This window comes from Phodopus roborovskii, unplaced genomic scaffold (assembly GCF_943737965.1).
Source record: "Phodopus roborovskii unplaced genomic scaffold, PHOROB, whole genome shotgun sequence".
In the NCBI taxonomy this organism is placed as follows: Eukaryota; Metazoa; Chordata; class Mammalia; order Rodentia; family Cricetidae; genus Phodopus; species Phodopus roborovskii.
In genome coordinates, this window is record NW_026126447.1 from 2,001,387 (window position 1) to 2,027,354 (window position 25,968).

At 41.1% G+C, this 25,968-nt stretch overlaps 2 protein-coding genes across 4 annotated transcripts in view; one reads left to right on the forward strand and one right to left on the reverse strand.

The window, feature by feature from the left end:
* Positions 1-25,968, reverse strand: part of Astn2 (astrotactin 2) — a 951,602-nt gene that overhangs the window by 210,332 nt on the left and 715,302 nt on the right. The window lies entirely within an intron of this gene.
* Positions 11,466-22,928, forward strand: Trim32 (tripartite motif containing 32). The gene is made up of 2 exons (XM_051188029.1): positions 11,466-11,546; positions 19,889-22,928. The coding sequence occupies exon 2, from the start codon at positions 19,966-19,968 to the stop codon at positions 21,931-21,933; it is 1,968 nt and encodes a 655-aa protein (XP_051043986.1). The 5' UTR covers positions 11,466-11,546; positions 19,889-19,965; the 3' UTR covers positions 21,934-22,928.

Genomic DNA, 25,968 nt, shown 5'->3' on the forward strand with positions numbered 1-25,968 from the left:
CAAAAAGGAAGATGGAAGTGGACACCGAAGAAACGCATCATGTAGTTTGCTTTCAGTATGGCAAGATTAGCTATTTGGACAAGATACTGCTCTTGTCTGGACTGTTTGACTTTATGCTGTATAAACTGGACATGCAGGACCCACAGAAAAGTGACTGCTGATTCAAGATGGACATCACTACAGAGTTCCTACTTCATGGAAGAGTCTGCCAGACAGTCTGCAGGACACAGAGAAAAGTGATTGACAAACTGCCAATACAAGAAGACAGTTTAAACTTTCCTGCTTTGCTGAGGTGTCTGAAAGACACACTATGGCCTATGGGCTGAAGATGGAAAATTACAGAAGAACTTTGGGTGACTGACCAGGTGAGTTGTCTTTGTCATTTCTACAGTATATATTATCCTTCTGTGGTCTTTGAGGGAGTTGAAGACAAATAGTTATGGTTATAGTTTTCCTTAGTTAGGATTAAAGATAAATTACATATAGGACTTTAGACTCACAAAGATAGAATAGATGATGAAATATTTTCTTAAATCTTACTAAATGTTAATGGACTAAATATTGTTAACTGTGATTCTTGTTTGTTAACTGTTGTGTGATATATTTTTCTATGTTAAGGTTAAAACCCTTCTTATTATTTAGACAGAATAGAGGAGATGATGGGAGATGTCATTCTGTAAATATGTTTCTCATACTGGTTAATGAATAAAGCATTATTGGCCAATAGGAAAGTAAGATAGGAGGGACTAAGAGACAAGGAGGATTCGAGGAAGTAGTAAGGAGGAGTCAACATGGAAAGACTAGGGAGACCAGACACCGGCCTCACTCCCCTGTAAGATGAGACCATGTGGAAATACTCAGATTAATAGAAATGGGTTAATAATTAAGACAGAGCTAGTTGATAAGAAACAAGTAACTGGCCAACAGCATTACATCAAATACAGTGTCACTGTGTATTATTTGGGGCTGGTGTAGTGGCGGGACAAGACAGGAGGAAAAATCTTACTCCTTACACTTAGCTGGGTGGGGTTTCACCTAGAGGTCACTACTTCCTTAGCTTCAGGCTTTTCTTTATTCTGTTTATCTCCTTGGACACAGGATTTAGCTTGTTTACACTCCCTGGTGCCCCCTTTCTCCTCAGACTTACATTTTGTGTTTTTCCTTGATCAGCTTGCCAGGTTTCATTATAGATCTGCATAAGACTAGCCACTAATGAACCAGTATGTATCCCTGGTGCATGAAAGGACTTTGGGAGCACATTCCCCATGGAGGGATACTCCCTTAGCCTAGAGGCAGAAGGGAGGGCATAGACCCTACTCCAAATGATTTGACAGATTTTGATATCCCTCCTGGAAGACATCACCTTCCCTGTGGAGTTTGGGGTGGGATGCTAAGGGGGGAGGGGTTGGGGGGTGTGGGAGGGAGGGAGCGGGAACTGGGATGGATATGTAAAAAAATTATATATATATATATATATATATATATATATATAGAGAGAGAGAGAGAGAGAGAGAGATCAGAAAAAACATATTTTAAAACAAAATCATGCTTCTATATATCATTACATTTATACAAGTCTGCACATACATATTATTATAAGGTTGGACATTCTATAATATGAATGACTATATGAAGGCATGTGGAGTTGAGATGAAGGAGAAAGACTGCAGTAAAAACCAATAAAAAACAAAAAAGACTAGCCACTAATAACCACATGACTGTCAACACTGGGCTGTTTTTCAATTTCTTCTGCAACTGCAATTAATCTAAAATCAATCTAAAACTCTTCAGTTTAGCCCCAGGTAGATCTTTTTTTTTTTTTTTCTCAAATGCAGAAAGCAGCCACTTTCATCACCAAAATATCCCACATGTTAGGCCACATGTTAACATTCTTCTCCTCTGAAACCTCTTGACCTATTCACCCACAGTTCAAATCACCTTTAGCACCACTGTCTTCCTACTAGTGTGACCCACTAAGCCCCACTTAATATTTTCAGTAACTTTTCTTGTCCAAAGTCCCAAAGAGTTCCATATTCCTCAAACAAAAGCATGGTCTGGCCTGTCATAGCAATATCCTAGTCCCTGGTACCAAATTCTGAGTGGTTTAGCCTATCTTCATCACACCTGGAAGCATGGCAGCATGCAGGTAGGCATGGTGCTGAAGAAGTAACTTAGAGTTCTACATCTGGATCCTCAGGCAGCAAGAGGAAAGAGTATCACTGGGCCTGGCTTGAACATCTGAAACCTCAAGGCACAGGCTCACTGACCAGGAGGTGCAATAAGTCTACACACCTCCTAATAATGCCACTCCCTATGAATCTACGTAGGCCATTTGCATTCAAACCACCACAGTACTGTTACCTATCTTATACAAGCATATTCATTTGCTTTTCTTTTCTTTCTTTTTTTTTTTTTTTTTTTTTTTTTTTTTTTTTTTGAAGACAGGGTTTCTTTGAAGTCTGTCCTGGAACTAGCTCTTATAGACCAGGCTGGTTTTGAACTTGCAGAGATCCACCTGCCTCTGCCCCCTGAGTGCAGGGATACAAGGCAAGTGCCACCAGCACCAGACTTCTTGTTTTAAAAACAATTTTACAGCCTATTTTGGTTCATGGCAAAATTATGAAGAAGGTACAGGAATTTCCCTGTGCACCTGCCCTAATTTAAGTATAATCTTCCTCCATTATCACAGCTCCCACCAGTGTGATCTAATACAATTTATAAACCTTCACAGATATATCATATCACCCACTGTCTACAGCATGAGTGTGCCATACAGATTATTTTCACTGTCTTAAAATATCAATGCTCTAATTTTTGGTTCCTTGTCACTGTGTCCAACCCATGACAACTACTAATCTTTTTAGGTCTCTACAGTTTTGACTCCTCTACAATGGCATAGAGTTGGAACTATTTAGAATTGTGGCTTTTAGATTGGTTTCTTTAACTTATATTTCCTGCATATATTTTCATGTCTTGGGAACTGTTTTTTAACATTCACTGTGGACCATGGACCATAAGATATTACACAGTTTATCCATTTGTATAGCAAAGGATACTTGATGCTCCCAAGTTTTATTATAAATAAAGCTTCTACAGTGATCCATATGCAGGCTTTGTACAAATATGTTTTCACTTTCTTTGGATGAATAACAGAGAACATGACTGCTGTGTCTCATGATGAGAGTATACTTTGCTTTGTTGGAAACTTCCAATCTGTCTTTTTTAAATTGCTATGCTATTTGCATCCCCACCAGCAATGAAGGAGGATTCCTAGTGGTGCACATCCTGTCAGCAGTTGCCTTGGGTGTTGCCAGTGTTCTGGGTTTGGGTGTTGTAACAATCATGTGAAGCATATTAATTGACTAGATTGACTGGCTAGCAAGTCTACAGTGCTAAGATTATAGGGATCCTCCTGTTTCCACATCCTAGTGAGAGGATTAGAGGTGTCCTACACTACCATGCTCAGCTTTTCTATGTGGGCACCAAAGTTCTAAACTCAGGTCCTCATGTTTTAGTACTACAAGAACTTTGCCCTCTGAGTCATCTCCCAAGGCATTGTTTATTTTCTTATAGTTGCATTTTAATATTTTTTGTAATTTCCAAAAATTCTCTATCAGATGTCTTGTTTTTAATATTTTCTCCCAGGCCACGGTACCCCTACTTACTATTTTCAATTTATCTTTTATAAGATCAGAATTATTCAGTTTTAATAAGCTCAGTTTATTATTTATCATGTACTATATTTCAAATTTTAAAATAGCTATGACCTGTTCCCACTTTCAAAACATACTCAATAAGGAATGATGTTAAAAAAAAAAAATGTGGGCTAAAGGCGACAGGGTCAGACACTGAAGACTGTCTCTGTCCAGTGGAACTGAATCTAGCCAACAACTATTAAGATGGTCTTGGAAATGGATATATCCTCAATTCTAACCTTCAGATGAGACTCTAAAACTGGCCAAGAACTTGACTCCAATCTTGTAAGGTACTATGAAACATGAGAGCCAGAGATGCTATAGTTGGATTTCTTGAATCACAAAAACTGTGTGACAATACATGTGGGTGACTTTAAGTATTATGGGGAGGTCACTTGTCATATAATGGTAGGTAAATAATACAGATAGACTGAGATATCTAAGTTTATATTATTTCATGAAAATTCTTTTATTATAGTAATAAATAGGTATTATCAATCAAATTTACTCATGATACATTAGAATATAAGCTCCTTATGCATTTATTCTCTATATTTTGCAAGCAAGATACTCACTCCTCTTTCCTATCATGATTCGTTTGCTAATAAAGAAAGAAAAAGAGATTCTTTTGTTGATACTAACAATGATAGTAATAGCCAACATTAGCTGCACAGTGGTGGTACATGCCTCCAGTTCTAGCACTCAGGAGGCAAAGTCAGGTGAATCTTTAATTTGAGGCCAGTACGGTCTACAGAGTCAGTTTTTGATGTCTAGGCTACCCAGAGAAACCCTTACTTGAAAACCCAAAAATCAAAAGCCAAACAAATAAAAAAAAAAATTGCCAACATGCACAGAACACTTTGTAGTTATCTCATTAAACCCTATAGGTGATCTGTTAAGCCAGGCATAGTAGTGCACAGCTTTAGTCCCAGCACATGGGGGGCAGAGACAAGCAGATCTCTTAGTTCAAAATCAAAATGGTTTACCAGTAAAGTTTCAGGAGAACCAGAGCCACATATAGAAACAAAGAAGAAAAACAAACAAACACATGATCTGTTAAAACACTGAATATTCATATTCCTGTAAGGTGGACAACTATTACTACCCACATTTTACAAAAGAGATATGTGAAGTATTGATGGTCATGTTAGAGTCACAAAGCTTTCTCAATTCCAACAAGTTCGCAAAGTTATGGTGGTTTGAAAGAAAATGCCCCCTCCCCAAAGGAAGTGGCACTATTAGGAGGTGTGGCCTTTGAGGTTCTTTAACTCAAGTTTCCCTCAGTGTATCTGTCAGTTAACTTTGTGTTGCCAGCAAGATGTAGGACTCTTAGCTCCAGCACCACATTTACCTGTATGCCACCATGCTCCCTTTCATGATGATAATGGAATGAACCTCTAAAACTGAAAGCAAGTCACCCCAATTAAATATTTTCTTTATAAGTGTTTCTGTGCTCATGGTGTCTTTTCACAGTAATGAAAACTCTAGACAGAAGTCTTATTTCAAGTCATTGCTTCAACCATCCCCTAGATAACATGCATGCTGGTGAAATTGGTGTCATGTAAGATTTCAGAGCTTTCCATTTTTTTAAGACATGGTGATTACACTAATTAAACTCCTTGTTAATGATTACAAGTTTACCAAAACTTATTGTAAATACTTTCTCATTTGGCTCCTAACAATACTGTGAGAGTTGGCTATTACAGAGCATAAATATCCTTTAAAAGAAGGAAAAGAGCCCGGCATTGGTGGCACACACCTTTAATCCCAGCACTGGGGAGGCAGAGGCAGCTGGATCTCTGTAAGTTCAAGGCCAGCCTGGTCTACAGAATGAGTTTCAGCCAGGACAGGCTCTAAAGCAATACAGAGTAATATTAAGCTCAAAGGGTGTTTTCTGCTTGTATCCACCAATCAAATATGCTAAAATCCTAACCTTCAAGACATCATAATATGACATTATCTGCTACAGGCTGTTTTAGAAATAATCAGGGAAGGTTACATCAAACTAGGGTGATGTTGACCCCTTAATCCAGTCTGACTAGTGCTGGCAAGTCAAGGTCTGAATGAGGCTATGCTTCCTGGAGAGAATGGCCTAGTAACACCTTGATTTCATGCTCTTTGCTCCCACAACTACAAGAGGATATATTTCTCCTGCTTTCAGAAGCCCAGGCTGTGGTAGCCTGCCAACAACCCTGAGAAACTGATATGGGGGTTAACAGTTAAACTAAAAATCACCATATTAAAATGCTGAATAAAGAGTATTTAGAGTTTTACAGAAAGTGTTTATAAAACATTGGTTCTCAACATTCCTAATGCTGCAATCCTTAATACAGTTCCTCATGTTCTGGTGACTCCCAAACATAAGAATTTTCATTACTACTTCCTAACTGTAATTTTTTATTACAAATCATAATATAAATGTATTTTGGAGACAGAGGTTTGCCAAAGGGGTTGTGACCCACAGGTTGAGAACCACTGTTTTACAATATCTCTGTGTGTCATAGGACTGCTAACTTTGGGCCAGCATACGCAAAGCTGTGGGATAGAAATGATGATAGTTCCCCAAGGTGCTCACTTTACTCCTAGATTTTATGTGGAATGTGGTAATTAATTCAGTTGGTGAGTAATTTAAATATTTTCAAAAATGAAAGGAACAATCAGATAAATACTATTTTCAGAGGAAAAAGAAAAAAAATGGGAGGACTGTTAACCTCCTCTTATTGTCCTATGTAATAATATATAATATGTATTACACATCATTAGTCATACATTAGTCATATGCATGTATCATGTATGTATATACTTGCATATGTTTATACACATACACACACTCATGGATTGTAGCCATAGTATAATGCAAAACGCATTTAAATGTCCAAAGTTCAAGTCTCTTCTGAAATTCACTGTCTCTTAACTGTAATCTACAAAATTAAACAAACAAACAAAAAAAAGATAGCACATTTCCAACATATAATGGCACAGGATATACATTGCCATTCTAAGGAGGAAAGGGAATACAATGAGGAAATACCAGACCAAAACAAGACCAAAACCAGCTGGGCAAACTCCAAACATTGCATCTTTATATCTAACGTCAAAACCCCAACTCCTTTCAGCTTTGTTGATTGCAACACACTTCTTTCTCTTGGGCTGGGTGTACTCATAGTTATCAGCTCTCTTCAGCAAGTATCCCACAACTATAGCATCTCCAACATCTTAGGGTCTCCAATACAATCCAGGTTTCAACTTCACGGCTTCATGCAATGGCCTCTCTAGGCCTCCATGCTGGGACAAACTTATATATACCTGGCCTCAGCAGCTTTCCTTAGTGGTGGAAGGAGATTCCATAACCCGTTTCTTGTAACCCTGACTGTAAAGCCACACCAAGTGGCCAAAACTGCCAAGTTCTGCTGATTGCTGGGGCTGAAACACAACCCCTTTGTTCAACTACATCTTTACCAGCTTTAAGATTTACAGGGTTTCCTTCACTGCCCAAGTTTGGCTGTCCTTGAACTTGCTCTATAGACCAGGCTGAACTTAAACTTAGAGATCTGCATGCCTCTGTCTCCTGAATGCTTGATTAAGGGCCTGTAGCGCCAAACCTGGACCTCAGCTGTTCTTTAATTCTGTTTCACAAGACAGAAGCTTATCTGGGTGGAGTCTCACCTTGAGGTCACCACTCCCTTTATTAACACCCAGCTCTTCTTAAATATGTTTGTCTTCTGGAACACAGGACTTAACTCCCTCCATTCCACTTCCTGGTGTCCCCTTCTCAATCTGTACGTTTTGAATTTTTATTTGCTTAGATTGCTCCTTTTCATTATAAATCTAAAGAAGAATTAACACTAGTAACCACATGGCAAAGTCACTACTAGGATATTTTTGAGTTTTCCTCTGCCAAAGGAATTAATCCAATGCTCTTCAATTTAGCCTCAGGCAAAGTTTTCAAAGGCAAAAGCAGCCATATTCATTGCTAAAATATCACAAAAACAATTCTAGGCAACAAACTAAAATTATTTAAATCACCCTCATTACTATTGTCTTCTGTGATCCTACTAGTATGGCCCATTAAACCCCACTTTTTAATCCAAACTCCCTCAATCCACATCCTCCAAACAAAAAACATAGTCAGCTCTATCACAGAAATTTCCCAGTACCTGATACCAACTTTTGTTTTAGTTAGAGTTTCTATTGTTGTGAAGAAATACCATGACCATGGTGACTTTTATAAAAGATGATTCTTAATTGGGATTGGCTTACAGTTCAAAGGTTTAGTTCATTATCATTATGATGGGAAACATGGCAACATGCAGGCAGACATGGTGCTGGAGAAATAGCTAAGAGTTCTACATCTTGATCTGCAGGAAGCAGAAGGACACTGTGTACAACACCGGATAGAGCCTGAGCATATGAGACCTCAAAGCCTGTCTCCACATTGACACACTTACTCCAACAAGGCCACACCTCCTAATAGTGCCACTCCCTATGGGTCAAGCATTTAAAAACATGAGCCTGTGGTGGTCATGCTTATTAAAACCACCACAGCTGTTGATTGTTTTTAGAAAACAGAATACTAATTCTTTCCCCCTTGTTCTAGAAGTGAATTTAAGTCAGAAACCATTTGACAGCAGCTCTCCCATATTCTCCACTTGCAACACAGTGAGTAGTACCCCATGACCTTTTCCTGAAGGCTCTCCTACCTTTCTAGAGGAAGAAGCTACAGCAAGCCTCTGATGTGACAGAAATCCAGAACAAAGGGAATTGATATTTGTTCCTGGTGATGCTTCACAGAACTGCTCAAGAAAGAGGAAAGCAGCCACCATGTGATCATAGTGACATATGGGATTTGTTCCTTGACTTATAATTGTAATCTGTCATCTCTTTTTAGTATTCTGAACAATCTTACTTACACAATGGAAAAATAGAAAGATAGCTCCTTTTATAAATGGTTGTTTTTGGAGGGTGCTTTGAAGCATTTCATATACTTGAATGGCCTAGATTTGGACTCTAGTTCTATGCTTCTAGGACGTAAGTCTAACATGCTATATAGTTTTTCTGTCTACCTGTAGTATCATTGAAAGGGTCAGTTATGATGTGTGAGTGTCTATGAAAGGCTCAGAAGATGTCCAACTTTTATTTAACTTATCCCACTGGGTCATTTTCCAGCTACAATAACCATAGGTTAGAGAAGGATGTAATTTTCCTAAAGTCATATGTCTGAGTCTGGCTCATTTATTCTGCAAAATCTTACATGCTGGACACTGTGCTAACAGATATGACTGTAAGCAGATAATGTCTTCAAAAATTTTGCAGCTCACTGGTGAAGGTGACAGATAAATAGATAAATGCATAACTAAAGTAAAACTTGGATTGCTTTGTGAGAAATACTTAAAAAGTGTAAGACTTCATACAACAAATCCAGCAGAGTTACCAGAAACATACAAAGTTAAGAACAACAAATGCGCCTCCCTGTATCCACCAAATATCAATTTTCATATATCTTTGCACCAGATTATTAATTCTCTAACTGGCTCTCGTCTCAGGCATAAATGAGTTTTCATACAATCTATTCCTGGTCTGATTTATACATTCAGAGTACAATGTTACTATTTCCCATAATTCTAGAACTGTGAGCCGACCCAGGCATTCAGAACTCCCAACACATGACGAAAGAACACATGATTTGAAGATTTTTGACAAAGTTATACCTGTGTTGACAGTTCTGAATATTGACCAAATTACTAGAACATCAAGACTTTGAAAGGGTAGAATATGGTGATAACACAGACAAATTTAACTTGGGCTATCTTTAGTCTTGTTAATAGTAGTTATTACCAGCCTCTGAATCTGACCTAAAATTCTTGTGACTATTAGGTAAAACTGTTGGGGTGTATTATTAAACTTAGCAGACCACTAGCTTCCACTGATTCTAAAGCTCAGAATATTATAAGATCTGTAAAAGACAAAAGAGATTTCCCTAGCCTGCTTCCCCAATATTTCCCACAATGCATTTGGTAATGTAATGACTTTAGGATTCTTTTGTTCTGTGAATATAAATGTTCACAGGCTTCTTCCACAATAGGGTGTATTATTTTTGGATAACAGGAAACTGTGTTTACAGAGCATGGTTATTCATATTTGACTCAATTCCTTTGGGAGAAAAAAAAAAAACAGGGAAGTATAACATCCATTTTCTTTTTTCTTTCCTTTCCTGATATCTGACACACAGTGGCCTGGGACTATGGAACTAGCTGTACTACAGATTGTGTAGAAATGATTTACAACTTTGTTTCTGTTTTGTTTATTTGAGACAGGGTTTTGTGGTGTATCCTAGATTGTCCCATAGCTTACTATGAATCTCTACTGATGATTTTTTTTTTTTTCATCAACTTGACACAAACCTATATGCATCCAGGATAAAGGAACTTCAATTGAGAAAAGACCACCATCATATTGTCCTGTGAGCGAGTTTGTGGCGACATTTTCTTGACTTATGATTGATATGGGCAGTGGCTCCCCTAGGCAGATAGTCCTGGGAGAAAGGTAGCAGATCACAAACCTGATGAGTTAGACAATAAAAAGCATTCTTTTTATCTCTGCTTTAGTTTCTGCTCCAAGTTCTTGGCCTTCTAAAGTTTCTGCCTTGGCTACACTCAATGATAGCCTGGGATCAAGATGTGTAAACCAAATAAACCCTGTCCTCTCTAAGTTGTTTTTGGCCATGGTCCTTGTCACAGCAGTAGATAGCAACTAGAATAGTAGCCCAGGCTGTCTTTTAAACTGTCAGTTCTCCTTCATCATTCTCCCAAGTGCTAGAATGTCAAGTATGTGCCACTATGCCCAGATAATTCTAATTTTGTTTTAAAGTTAGCATTAATAAAGTGTGAGTCACACATAACCTCAATCAATCATCACAACAACCCTTGGCTTTACTTTGAGATAAAGAAATAGATAAAACAAGGTTAAGGGTGTTTCTGACAGCGAATTGAAACCCAGGTTCTGAGAAATTGCTTTGGCATTTAACCCTAAGTTTCCTTATCTCAGAGTTGTTATGAGGGGCTGGACTAAGCCTGAGAAGTGCTTATGTAGTTCAGAAAGTGCTCAGAGATATTACTGTGTTTGTTTATTGTCTTATCGTTGTGCACAAGGCACACAGCTTGATGGAATTTTAAATATGGGAACATAATATCTCAGATTCCTTCATATTCCTTACTAGTACTGTGTGTTCATGTTCTGGAGCAGGCATTACTTTTCCCCAAACTATCTGCAGGACTCTGCAAGTCCTGGCTAGTCAGTGGGCCACAAAATTTCCAACATGACAAGGTTCAATGCAGGGCTTTGCCCGTTTCTTCCTCGGCTGTCCGCCTCCAAGCTACTTGGCAAAGGAAACCTCCTTCCTAAATGCAATGTGTTCAGTGACTAGGCTGAGGGATATGTCACAGGCAAAATTACCTAGCCCCAGGTCCAGCTCTTTGAAAGGAGTGTGTTGCCTTCCCAAACTGAGGTACAAAGAAAGCGTTCCTGTAAGGTACCTGGACTTTGTGTAGACTACTACTGGGAGATCAGCATTGACACACAGGGTTTAGACTCTGAGACAGGGCAGAAAACTGGATAACACATTGCAGTGGCCTAGGTTTCCAGAGTTAATCCTACCTCTTAAACAGGGCCTCGGGCGCTGGGCCTGCGGGCCTACAAGCCCCAGCATGCCTCTGGGAGGCGGGGCACAGTGACGGACAGGCTGTCCTGCGAATTGGCGGCCGACGTGGGAACTGCGCGCTGGCGCATGCGCAAAGGGCGGCGGGCGGGTGGGCTGGCAGCGGTGGACTACGCGTCGGAGCCGCGGGCGGTCAGGTAGGGGGAGGGAATGAGGGTCTGCGACCAGGGACTGTGGTGGGGCGCGGGGCTCCAAGATCGAATGGCAGGATTTGGGAACTGGATCGGAGTGGCAGAACTGGATGGGAGAGGGACGAGCTCGGGAGCGATTCGGCGGGGTTGAGATGCAGCTGGGGGAGGGGAGCAAAGGGGCTGAGGAGATTTGCAGTTGCAGCATCTCGGGAGGTATGAGGTAATGTGGGGGCCTTGCGGGAAGACGGTGTAAAGCATGAGGGAGATCGGGAGGGATCTGAAGTCCCTGGAGGGACCTGGGTGCAGAACATCAGAAATAGAAAGGAATTTGGGAGACATGGATGAGATAGGTTGGGGGTTGGTGGGCAGAAGCTCAGAGGCTTTGAGGAGATTGGTGGAATGGAAGCAAGATCTAAGATTAAAACAGTCAGGGTCTTGGAAAATCCTAATTACTGAAGAGAAAGGGATTTCTATAGTAGAATCTGGGAGAGATTTGAGGGGTGAGTACCCAGAGGAATCAGTATCCAGTTAGCAAATCGCAGCAAAGGCTTGAGGGCAACACGTGAGGTAGGACTGGGGTGGGTGGGGGTGGCACAGTGCAAGACAGGGAAATGCAGATGAGGGCTCAGATTGAAGGAGGGCAGAAATCTGAGGTACAGGGTTGGAGTTTGGAGCTGGCACACAGGAGTGACAGATGTGGAAATTTGAAAATAGATTGAATAAAGGGTGTAACAGAGGGGTGTGGGACATAAAAGTAATTGGTGAGATGCAAGGTTGCAGTATACAGTCTAGAAGGTTGAATTCTAGATTTAGGCTTTAGGGTTGGTAATGGGGTTTGTAGAGGATTGAATGGTGGGGAGGGATTGAATGTTGTAACTAGATTGTAGTTTGTGAATTGGTTCTTAGGCTACTAAAGGAGGCTTTGTTTGTTTGTTTTTGGTCTCTGCATAATTGATCAAGAAGGTGTTTGGGAAGCCCAGGGACCTGAAAGTAATGTACAAATAAACTATGTATGAATGAATGGAATTTAGGAGAAAGCAGGGCTTTGAGAATAAAGTCATGAGTCTTGAGAGATCTTGAAGGAGAGTTTGACATTCTCTGAAGGGCAGAGCCTTTCTTGTACTAACTAAAAGCCCTTTTATCCTGAGACAGGCATAGCATTCTTACTAACTCTGACCAACTCAACCAACACCCCCCCAGACCCACCTTTATAGGCCTTGGGAGGGAGAGGAAGGGAATGATGCCAGAAACTACCCAAGGTCTTCTACTACCTATCCCTTTCCCTTTGCCCCCAAACTGTAAGAGATGTTTATGCCTTCCAAGGTATTGAGCCAACATGATCTTAAACCTGACTTTTATCTTATTATAGAAGGCCAGCTATAGCTCAGAGAGGCAGTGGTTCTGTGAATGAAGTGTTAGGGCTGGGATAGAAACAAAACAATGTCTGGGGAGCAAGGGAGAGCCTCACATGTGCTGAGTGTTTAGCCTACGTCATAATCTAAAGCCATGGTTCTCAGCTAGAGATGATTTTGTCCTGCCAGAAAACATTTGACAGTGTCTGGATGGGTGCATTGTCCATCCAGTTGAGGCGGTGGGGGGGGGGGTTATTGGTTTCTAGATAACAACCCCAAAAGTAAAAGCACTGTCTAGCCAGAAATGCAAATGGAGGGACCTGGTTCAGAGTCAGATATTCTGAGTTCAAATCCTGGCTCTTCCTCTTCCTGCTTTGGTCTTTAGAAAGTGACTTGATCTCTCAGTGCACTAGCTCTTCAGGGACCTATGTCATAAGATTGTTGTGAGGATTCAATGAAATCAATCAAGGGGCTTACTGTCTGGTGCCCAGTAGGTGCTCAGAACATACTTCTGTGAAAACTTCTCATAGTCCTGCTAAATATGCTTTACTACGTCCTGTATTACTCATGAAACTAAGGCTTAGGAGGTCACTTGTCCAAGGCCATATAACTAAAAATGGCAGAAGTAAACTGACATGTCGATACCCACCATAGTATATACCCTCCTTCCTTGTTTCTTTGCTACAGCCTGCTTTGTCTTCCCTTTTCAGCCTTTTCTGATGAAAAGGAAGATTGCCCAGCATTCTAAAGTAGAGTGATTCTTCTTGATCAGAAGAAGCCCTGGATATTGTTCTTGGTTCGCTCTTAGACCAGAACTAGTGGAGAGATAATGGAAGGGGTTTGGGGTTAGGCAGGGTGAGGTGTAAGCTAAGGAGGCCACTGGCTTGACAGAATACCTCAGTGGGCCCTCAGGCTAAAGGCAGTCATGGACTGAAGGAGAGTTGCTACTTCTCTGAATGGCTTCTTTTGTGTGACTTGTCTCTGGAACAAAATAGTAGTATTGCCTTTGTCAACTCCAAATCCAGCTACAACATTGCTGAAGCCAGCTTTAAAAACAAAATCAGACTGGAATTGAGGGCAGGAGACTTAACTGGCTATCAGCACATATCACTTAGGAAAATACCTGATAGGGCTTAAGCTATTTTACTGCTTGCTTGTTGGTGGTCCAGCACATGTCAGCCTCTGTTTAAAAGCAGTCAGCTACATGGATTGCTGATTAAAGTACATCCTCTCAATAAAACCTAGGAGTTACCTTGCTGACAATGTAAATGCTATTTCTTATTCTATAGGTCAGGACGTTAAAAAGTTAAGTGACATATCATTCTAAACTACAGAGCAAATAGTTAATCTGGCATGCAAACTCAGTTCTATTTGACTCCTAACTTCCACAATACTAGTTTTAGATGTCTTCTGACATGTAAGGCCCCTATACCTGTGTCCTGGAAGTGTCCAGAAGTCACAAGTTTGCAAAGCTGCCAAAGTGCACTCTCTCCTGTATGCAGATGTGTTACCTTTGGGAGATTCCTTCCATTGTGCCTTTCTGATTAAACAGTACAATTGAAAAATCATTCACAACCTCTTAGCTAGATTTTACCTTGAGGTAACAGTAGTCTCATCATTTATGGAAGTATAACATGCTTTGAGTGAGTGTAGTTTTGTGCCACAGTATTCACATACGGGCATTTGAGGTGTTTGTTGCTCTGCTGCATGCCACAAAGGGACCTGGACAGGTTGCTTGTTACTTAGGACGTAGAATGGCATGTCATTTGTATGGTTAAGAGAACACATGTGATGTGCAAAAAGTGCCTGCCACACATTACTCCTTGTTTGCGAAAAGGGGGCAGTTAGACATGATCTTAGCTGTCTGCAGGCATCACAGGCACCCTCAATCTAAAGCTTACAAGCCTGTCTTCACTGCCAGAGCTAGGGGAACAGCAGGTGGTAACCTCATGTGCTGGAAATCTGCTTTGTTAGTGAATGGCCTTTGTGGCATTGAGACAGTTTCACATTTGGTTAAAACTGGGTTAAAGTGTTTAAGGAGTAAATGCAGCTTGAATGAGGTCATGATAGGAAGTTGTAAGTCTAAAAAAGAAAAGAAAAAAACCAGAAAACACAAACCATGTGAGTTTGTTAATTGTAAAACTGTCCTTTATGTCTAGTTTTTAGATAAGAAAATTTCACATTATAAAAGTTATGTCTCTGGCCCCACCTGTGGGGCTAGACTAGTAGTAATTGCTCAGTAAAGATCTACTTCATTAATTGCTTAAGGTTTTACTTATGGCCTAAACCCCCCAAGGAACAAAGTGGGTTGTGGAGAATGAAGCTATCAAAGAATACTATTAGATGAGACTCAAGCACTGACTGGGGATTTCCTACCTAGGCTCTGCTCTTAGTTTTTCTTCTGAGATCAGGTAATACTCTCTAAGAAGGCTGAGTCTGAGTGATTTAAAGGAATGTCTGATGCCTTAGGTGTAGTCTGACTTTTGAAAGGTGTCTTGTTTATTTCATGCACAAGCTGGGTAGTGGCTATGGCAGGCAGTAGCCACTGCCCAACTGCCCCTGCTAATAATGATAAAAGCTATTCTACACAGTCAGTTCTGTGCCTAGCTTGGTACAGTGCTGTTTCATGCTGTTTCATCTAACCCCTATCCCATGAGAAGGTATGACATAAAAGACCATTTCATACATAAGCGGAGATGTAATGTGTGCAAATCTCCACTGTAGGTGCTGGAGCTGGGATCCAAAACCATACTGCTTAAGTGCAGCATGCACTTTGGTGATCTGTGTAATACTGTTCACTTCCAGCTCTGGTCCCTTTGCCTAGTTCTGCCCCATGATGTGTGAACAGTTAATTCCCCTGTCTTGGTCTCATTTTCTTTATTGGTATTGCTCTGAGATCACTACTCTAGCTTTCCATACTTGGTCTCTGCTAAGTATGGAAAGGGGCTCCAGCCATTTATATTTTGATCAGAAGTTGTGATTTTTGTTTACTCATTAGTTCCTAGCTTGGGTGACTACCTTCTCAATCAAATCCCTCCCAAACTGACCAGTCCTTTTATTAATCTTTACATGCCTTTGCAGTCCATGAAAAGGACAATTCTTCATTCCCTTCAGAATGTAGATCATAAACTGAATTATTTGCAAATGCATGTACTGGTTATGAGTCTTAATATTCCTGATTGCTAACAGAATTATGTTAATAGTTATTGTATTCAGCTATTAAAAAGTCATTGCTTGCCCACCAGTTACCAGCATAAGTATTTGTATATTAGCCAGAGAGCAGTTCAGGAATTTGTCAGGCCTGGAATGACTGTCAGACATGGAGAAGTTAAGTAACTTGCAATGCCTAGAGAGGTTAGGTAACTTGCCTTTTGCCCCACATTCTGTAAGTGATGATGCTAAAATTCTTTTAGTTCTGTCTGACTTCAAGGTTTATGTTATCTGTTTCCTCTTTGTTCTTTCTACCACCTAGTAGCCTATTTCATGGACTAGCAACACTCAGGGGTGTCAAAAGAGGATAAGGCTGTCTTAGATCCATGAGAATATATATATATATATATATATATATATATATATATATATATATATATAGAGAGAGAGAGAGAGAGAGAGAGAGAGAGCTTTATAAGATATATTATCTAGAGTCAATTAGATGTGTTGGTGTCAGTTGGTATGTACAATGTAAAGCATTATGTCAAGGGGATGAGGAAACAAGGTTAATTGAGGTTACATAAAGTGAAAGGGCAAGACTTGGGGGTTACAGAAAACAATGAAAAGTGTATTTAAGGGATTGTGGAGGCAGCCAAGATTGTAAATAGTGTGTTGACTTTACCGATTTTTATAGCTGGCAGGAGTTGCGCAGCACACCTAAAGACTTGGCATAATAAGCAATACCATTCACTTGAATAGCCTTTTCAGGGAAGCTGAAGTCAAATTGAACTCCCATGTGATTCATTCTTGGTATCAATAGTGGTCAGACTTGCCCTTCTGGAGGAGAGGCTGGGTCTGCCTGGCTTTTGTTTCTGTTTCAGGCTGAGTGAAAGTTGTGTTCTGTGATGGTGGGAATACAAATTCAAGCATTTTTCAGGTTTAAGCTTCTCCAAATTCAGACGCTTCAGGACATGGATTTTTGACATCTTTTTGGAAAATCTGATCAAGCTGTAGACTAGAGAAATAGTTTGTGGTTGGATGTGAGCATGGTTTGTTCACGTTAGGAAGCTGCTAGCTTGCACGGGCAAGAAGTTTTTGAATTGAAAGAGGTAGTATACTATTCCAGAAATATGAGCAAAGAATTTGCTGGTATTTTTACAAGTTGGCAGATTTGTTTAGCAAGCTGGTCTGCCTTGCCAGCTCAAGGAAGAACAGATGTCCCTGCACAATGTAAGGTAACATGCTTGGGATCCAAACACCAAATGTTGCCCTCAGTCTGTTGTCCCAGATGACAGGAGACAGAAAAAAGCTACTGCTTGGGATTGAGAGGCTTGCATGGATCCTTAGTCAGGGCTTCTATTGGTGTTTCTGTGGTACTGCCTTAGGTCCAAGGCATTTGAGAATTCAGCATTCACAGTTCCACAGGAGACCATTTAAGGTTCATGCTATCAGTAATTGTTTTGTCAAGGCATGGCTTTAGTTGTAATGGGTTGTGAAGCAAGAGTGTGGGACTGGGCTCCTCAGCTAATAAATTGATTTAACCCACTCTGCTGGCTGATTCTCAGAACCCGATGATTGTCCCTTTTTCAGGGAGAAAAGTATATGTTTTAAAGGCAGTGTATCCTACAGTATAGGTGAGCATTAATAAATACTGAGTAGCATTTCTTTTTTAAACTTGGAAGTAATGTTGGTTTAAAAAATAAGAAAAGATATCTGAACTCAGACTTTTGAACCAATTTTTTGTAGCTTCAGTTTTCTCATTGGTAAAGTGTAACAGTAAATAAATCTTAGCTATGTTACATGGCTACAACGAAGATTAAGTGAGAATAAGTGTGGACAATACTGTGTAGCACATAGTAGGTCCTAGGATACCAGAGCAATTACCTAAATGTAGAGGAACTTCCTTGAGATAAACTTGATGTTAGGCAAATGTTGCATTTGCTACAGAATATTTAATGGGTATATTTCCATTAACTTTCTTCCTGAATACCTGGAGAAAGTTAATGATGAGCACAAGACTTTCCTCACCTAGTTGCTTGTCTGTCAAACCAAGCTAATTCCCATACTGGGTCCTCCGTGTCCTTAATGGCAGACTGTACATAAGATTTGCACCTAAGAAAGATGTATTTATCCCTGTGCCTTACCTTGCTGGGTGTATTCATTCTCATTTTAGGTGTAAGTCAACAATGGCATAAGGCTGCAGAGTCTACTTTGTTAGCATGATGTTTGCAGAAGAGCAGGGGTGGTCATGAGACATCTTGGTGATGTGGATGGTACTGTGCAGAAATGAGCTGTTCTGATGAGGAACCACTGCTTTTTAAATCACCTGGGCTTGGGTGTTGGCCATTTTATGTTTTTTGTTACTTCCCACCATAAACCTCCTGGTTTTCGCATCTTACTGATTATACTTCTGCAGTATTCCTCAACTGTATCTTTGCATTTCTCCCTGCCCCGTAGTTAACTTTCCTCTTGTGGGCTTTTTTTATAGCTTATAAACTGGTTTCTTTGACACCCCTCTGCCCCCTACCTACACACACGAGCACAGTCCTTTTCATCTTTAAGCATATTACTTTCTTGCTACAAAGCTGTTGTCCCAGCATACCCTTCATAATGAATTTCACAAGAAAGTCACTTTGCAGTCTGAAAATGTCTAATCATCCTTATATTACCTCTCCACATGTTTTCATGGCTCCCTGTATACTCTCCTCCAGTTTTAACATAAGGCTAAGAGGCAACTGAAGAAGTTCACTTAGGGCCTTCCTAGTGCAGAGGTAAATATCAGTGTTAATCACAGTAGTGTGGTATTTTATCTGATGCTTCCATGAATGCAGTAAAGGATGATGTGCTGCTTCTGTCTTACAGATGCAGAAAATTAAACATAGAGGCACCAAGTGTTCTCTGTTCTCTTCCCAATATACAGAACTTAGCGTTTTCCTCTGCTTTCTCAGCTTTGTTAAGGCTATACCCTCTGCTTGCTACTTTGTTCTTCGAGGCCCAAATAATTGCTACAGCCTCTCTAAAATTCAGTTTTCCTCTAAGTAAGGATGAGTCTACTTCAATTATCTGTCAGATTGAGTCTTCCTTGAATCCTAACTTACATATCTGTCTCTCTAAAGTAGGGCAGGATGTGTATGCCGAAACTCAATGTTTTGTATAGTATGTGATGCCTAGACTACCATGGGTGGTAGGGTGGCAAGGTGACTAGGTAGGAAGATAGACGAATGGAAAATATGTGGCATCCTTATCTGATGTTTTGTAGATGAGGGGTTAAGGTTAGTCGTCAGAATTGTATTTCTCTGAACATCAGAGACCATAAACTCTATGACAGAAAGGCTTCCACACCAAACTCACAGTATTCTTTCCTAAAGTATGTTTACGTCTTGTTGCCTTGTTGCTTTCAAGACTTAATCTTACAAGTAGCACCACTTGTGACCAACCTTCCTCAGTTGTCAGGTTCTATAACTCTACCCACTGTATCCCACTGAAATGGTTTGGAACCTCATGTGACTTTTTTCTCTGAGCAGGGTTATTCTGTGCTTGTATACCATATTATTTAACCCTTCCGATAACCATGTAAGATAGATGCTGTCTTATCTATTTTATAGATAACAGGGAAACTGACCTCTAGGGCATTTTGGCTCCTCCCTGAATTCACTCATACATAATGTTTTAATTTTTTTCCCTGTGTGTCACTTTTGCCTGAGACATTATGACTGCAATAAAACATTTGTGAACTAAGTAAATGATTAAATGGATGATTATAGCTATACTTTATGTGTTTCTAGATAGGATTAACTTCTATAGGCAGTGTACAAATGAGTAATGGCTTGTTTTTCTCTTTAACAGGAATTTGACTCTGGGGCATGAATATTAAGCTGTTGAGCTCTAGGCTGTGTTAGTAGGAACCTTTGCAAGGAAGAGCAATGGCTGCCGCTGCAGCAGCTTCTCACCTGAACCTGGATGCCCTCCGGGAAGTGCTAGAATGCCCCATCTGCATGGAGTCCTTCACTGAAGAGCAGCTACGTCCCAAGTTGCTGCACTGTGGCCATACTATCTGCCGCCAATGTCTGGAGAAGCTCCTGGCCAGTAGCATCAATGGTGTCCGATGTCCCTTTTGCAGCAAGATTACCCGCATCACCAGCCTGACCCAGCTGACAGACAACCTGACAGTGTTGAAGATCATCGACACAGCAGGGCTCAGTGAGGCCGTAGGTCTGCTTATGTGCCGAGCTTGTGGCCGGCGGCTGCCTCGACAGTTCTGCAGAAGCTGTGGTTTGGTATTGTGTGAACCCTGCCGGGAGGCAGATCATCAACCTCCTGGCCACTGTACACTTCCTGTCAAGGAGGCAGCTGAGGAACGGCGGAGGGACTTCGGGGAGAAGTTGACTCGCCTAAGGGAACTTATGGGAGAGCTGCAGAGGCGGAAGGTAGCCTTGGAGGGTGTCTCCAGGGACCTGCAGGCAAGGTATAAGGCTGTTCTTCAAGAGTATGGCCATGAAGAGCGCCGGGTCCAGGAGGAGCTAGCCCGTTCTCGGAAGTTCTTCACTGGCTCTTTGGCTGAGGTTGAGAAGTCCAACAGTCAAGTGGTAGAAGAGCAGAGCTACCTGCTCAACATTGCGGAGGTGCAGGCCGTGTCTCGCTGTGACTACTTTCTAGCCAAGATCAAGCAGGCTGATGTAGCACTGCTGGAGGAGACAGCAGATGAGGAGGAACCAGAGCTCACTGCCAGCCTACCCCGGGAGCTTACCCTGCAAGATGTGGAGCTCCTTAAAGTAGGCCATGTTGGTCCCCTGCAAATAGGCCAGGCTGTTAAGAAGCCCCGGACAGTTAACATGGACGATTCCTGGGCAGTGGAGGAGGCAGCAGCATCTGCTGCCTCAGCCTCTGTCACCTTTAAGGAGATGGACATGAGCCCTGAGGAAGTGGTTGCCAGCCCTAGGGCTTCACCTGCTAAACAGCGGAGTTCTGAGGCAGCCTCTGGTATCCAGCAGTGTCTCTTTCTCAAGAAGATGGGTGCAAAAGGCAGCACCCCAGGTATGTTCAATCTTCCAGTCAGTCTCTATGTGACCAGTCAGAGTGAGGTGCTGGTTGCTGACCGTGGCAACTATCGTATCCAAGTGTTCAATCGCAAAGGCTTTTTGAAGGAGATCCGCCGCAGTCCAAGTGGCATTGACAGTTTTGTGTTAAGCTTCCTGGGAGCTGATTTGCCTAATCTCACTCCTCTTTCAGTGGCCATGAACTGCCATGGGCTGATTGGTGTGACCGACAGCTATGACAACTCCCTTAAAGTCTATACCTTGGATGGCCACTGTGTGGCCTGTCACAGGAGCCAGCTGAGCAAACCGTGGGGCATCACAGCCCTACCATCTGGCCAGTTTGTGGTGACTGATGTGGAAGGCGGGAAGCTTTGGTGTTTCACTGTGGACCGAGGAGCAGGAGTAGTCAAATACAGCTGCCTCTGCAGTGCTGTAAGGCCCAAATTTGTCACCTGTGATGCTGAAGGCACAGTCTATTTCACCCAAGGTTTGGGTCTCAATGTGGAAAACCGACAGAATGAACACCACCTGGAGGGTGGCTTCTCTATCGGCTCTGTGGGCCCCGACGGGCAGTTGGGCCGGCAGATCAGTCACTTCTTCTCTGAAAATGAGGATTTCCGCTGCATCGCTGGCATGTGTGTAGATGCTCGGGGTGATCTCATTGTGGCTGATAGCAGCCGCAAGGAAATTCTCCATTTCCCCAAGGGTGGGGGCTACAGCGTCCTCATTCGAGAGGGTCTTACCTGTCCAGTAGGCATTGCTCTCACACCTAAGGGGCAGCTGCTGGTCTTAGACTGTTGGGATCACTGCGTTAAGATCTACAGCTACCATCTGAGAAGATATTCAACCCCTTGAAGATGAGAAATACCAGTTGCTTTCCCCTAATCGAGTTTCTTTCCCTTTCCTTCCTTGATTATTGGTGGTACTGTAGAGTAGATGTCCTGATTCTAGTCCAATTGCTGTAGAATCATAAAAGCTCTAGTTTTCAGTGCTTTTATCTGTTATTCCCCCTCTCCCCACTCCCCTTTTCCCTCTCTAAGTTTAGAGCTCTAACAGGTACCTTGTTCCAAATAGGATAGATGATGCTGTTAGCAGAAGTTGCTTAGAAGCTAGACACTTTTAGCCCTTTGCCCTTGTGTTAAGATTTGTATTGGTATCAAATCATCATTGATCTTTCTCCTCTGGACTCTGATCTCCCTAATCTACCATTTCCTTCCTATTGTAATGTGCTTCATCTGTGAGTCTTTAACTCTGGCTGCATTCTGTGTGCATGCTCCAGTAGGATCTATTCCACCCTCAGTGATAGTGTATCTCTGTAGCATGGGGTCTCTTTGATCACCTTTACCAGTGTGAGACTGAATCATTAAATGCCACCAAAGGTGACACCATCCCTTTGGGAAGCAGGACCTCTTGGCTGGGGAATTTCTGCCACCAGGGATTGTCTTTTCATTGCAGATGCGCCAGAAGATGGTTTGACCCTAGTTGGATGGTGTTGAAAACTTAGAAATCGCTCACCTTATAAAGGCATTCATAGGTTAGAACTTTGCCACAGCCAAGACAGATGGGACATAATGAGCAGATGCTAACATTTCCAGTAAATTTGGGATTTTTGTTCTGGGTCTCAAAACATTTCATACTCTTTCCACTGATCTGTGCTAAAAGTTACCAGAAGAATTGTATAATATGGGCTGTGACCAGCAATGTGGGAAGGTTGACATAACCATTTTCATTACTAATGAATAAACAATTGGGTAGCTAACTCTGTATTTTCTTCAAGTGAGTGCATAGTATTTGACTTTGAGATTTATTTCTGTTCTATCAAGTATTAAACTAATTGATAACTTTCTTCACCAGTGATGTTCATTTCTTTATTACAAATGGGGTTTGGAAAGGCAGAGGGTTGCATTATGCCACTTAGCCTATCTGTATTGAGTTCTTTGACAGCATAGCATTTTCCTTAGCTCACAATGCAGCCTAGAATACCATTATGTAAAGATAAACAGATCCTCACTCCCATATGCATTTGAACAGAAGCAGCCTAGCATCACCAGAACCCTGTTCAAAACGGAGCCCACTCCCCATATGCTTATCATAAAATTTGTAGTATGTAAAGGAAGCTAGCTAGGTATGTGTATTTCAGACCAGAAGTGAGAATGTGTGATGAGAATTCGCAGGCCTCCTCCTGTGTTAAGCAGTATATCTTGATCTTAGGTGCACGAGTGATTATAAGCCAAAAGCTAAAACTTATGCTTTCCTAGAAACTTAAGTGACCCCAAAATGTTTTTTGGTAGTACAGTCAGAGGGTGGTGGTTCTTGCTTTCAGTTAGAGAACGCTCCATATTTTGATGATGAAATTGCATCTGATATTCCAAAATGACAGAATTGGGAAGAATTTGGTTCAATAAAAAGTACATCACCACAATGGCTTAATCACTTAGAGCTATTATGTCTGTTGTGGTTTCCAGAAGCAGACTGTCTTTGTTATAGGTGAAGGATTTGTGTAGGTAGTAACAATGACTGAAACTTTTGCCACACAATGTGCAGTGGGAGAATGAATGCAGTGCTGTAGGTGTTAGCTTGAGATAAGGAGGGACAGGAACTCTCTGGCTGCCTTTCCATTTGGCATTTTGATTTCTCTCTCATCTGTGCAGCATAGTCATACCTTGCCTTCAAATAGAGCAGGTATCTGATAGCATGGTCTGGCTGATTTTCCCTTTTGATATTTCAGGCCATGCTGAATATAGTGATTTGTGTAGCTACCTACTACATTGAGTAAATAAACAGAATGGCTCCAAGAAGCATTTAATCATAGCAGTTCAGTTTTGGTCCTTCACAGTGGCAGCCCCTTTACCCAAATGAAGTCTTAGATACAAACAAATCTGTCCTATGAAACCAACTAAGAACAGTCACAGATTGGGTGTTCTCCTTACCACAACTCCTATGTTACCACTACAGAATTTTAGGAACCTATAGGATACTTTTTGAAAAAAAACATCAAACTACAGCATGATAATCTAGTTCCATCTTATTAATCATGGAGACTGAACAGTTTGCTTAACAAAGGAAGCAGGAAACAATTGCCCTCTGTGTCTAGAAAAGGTAAGAGAAAATGGATGTGAAAATACCTGGCTTAGTATTCAATGAATACCAGGCATTTCTTCAGTTGCAGGAGAGTGCTGGTGTTGTGACTGTTGTATTTCATTCATGTCAAACTCCTTTTTATATTTTGCTGAAGGACATGCTTTCTAAGCTTAGATTTGACAACTGGAACTTTCCTCAGCTGCTTCCCCAAACCCCAAGTGTCCTAATACATCTGTCTGCCCTTTGTAGATGCTAGCTAATATTTAAATCCCCATGCCACTGTTTGTTCATGGGTCCGTGCTTTACTGAGGCCTTAAGGCACTGTGCCTTAATTGAAAATGTGTTCATTTCATTCAGTTTTCTACCTGGGTTCTATGACTTCTAGTGCAGTTCCCCTACAATGGATAAAGAGATTCCCAGGAAAGCACCTTGAAAGATGTCTAAGAAAAGCAATTGATTGTCAATTGATTGGTCTGACCTTTACTCCCATGTCATTCTTTGAGAATTTAAAATATAGGGAGATTCATTCCATCTGTTTTTTGTTAAGTACTAGAGGTTAAGTACACTGCCCAGTGTTTGAAAAAAAATGAGACTTATTAATTAGTTAATTTTTTGTAAGTATTCTAGCACCTTTCTTTCTTGTCTGTAATGTTTGAACTCCCTGTTCTGCCACTGTGTACTACTTTGCAGGCCATATATACACTGAATTATAGGAAGAGTACAATTCAGCCTCCAAGAATACAGACCACTCCACTGTTAATTACAGTGAACTTAGCTTGAATTGCGTAGTTTCTGCAGTAAGGCAAGTAATACTGAAGTGGTCATGTGGTTTGTGTAATCCTACACTACCCAGCCCCATAGGAGAGGCTGGAAGGCAGGTCTAATGTAAGATTCATATCTTCCTCTACATCCAAGCATGAGGAAGGTTGGTTAACAAATGGAGATGTAAAGCCTCTCAGGGGATTGCACAAAACAGTCATGACACAGGGTGCTTAGATGAATTTTACAAGCAGGGTGGTGGTAAGATAAAAAGTGGTTGAGCAAAATATATACCCAGACTGCAGACTACAGCTTTATCTTGTCAATATTAATGCTGATGGGAACCCATCTAAATACAAGCTTGTGGAGGCTGAGCTTGGACTGGCAATATTTTCAAGTGGATTTAGTCATGCTTGCGTCTGACTTGGGGCTGTCTTTCATTATGTAAGTGCTGTAGGGCTTCAGGTGACCTCACAGCATCAGTTTCCATAACCAGGTATTAGGAGAAACTAGTAAAGTCACTTTTAGCTATGATCTTCATTTTTCTCTAACATAAAACAGTCGTTCACTTCTCCCCCAATGTCTTTGTGTATTGACTGTTACCATTTTATGGTGTGGTCATGGAAAGGAGAAGGCAGGAACAAAAACAAACAAAAAAGAAAACCAAATCCCAGCACTTTGGGATGTATCTCACCTCAGATCAGTTGTTTCTTTTCTCTAGATGGTGTAACTTTGTTAGCCAGTTGTAACCCTGCTAAACTATAGTTTCCTAATCTAGTAAAAGGAAGTGACAGTTCACATCTCAAAGGGTAAAGGTTATGAGAATTAAAAGATAATAATGCCGTAGTATATGTAAAAGTGCCCAATTAAGAAAATGACTGTTATTGTAGAGGGCTAAGACTTCCCTTTTGTGAGAAGCTGCCCCACATTTTTCATGTAAATGCTGGCAAGAAATTCCAGGCTGATGTTGGTGAAGCAACAGTTTGCTCAGCATGGCCTAGCTTCTTAATTAAAAAGACAATTGGACCAAGACTGGGACTGGTAGAATGG

What these genes read in the sequence shown, in the direction of transcription:
- Trim32 (XM_051188029.1), top strand. Translation starts at nt 19,966, where the DNA reads ATGGCTGCCGCTGCAGCAGCTTCTCACCTGAACCTGGATGCCCTCCGG.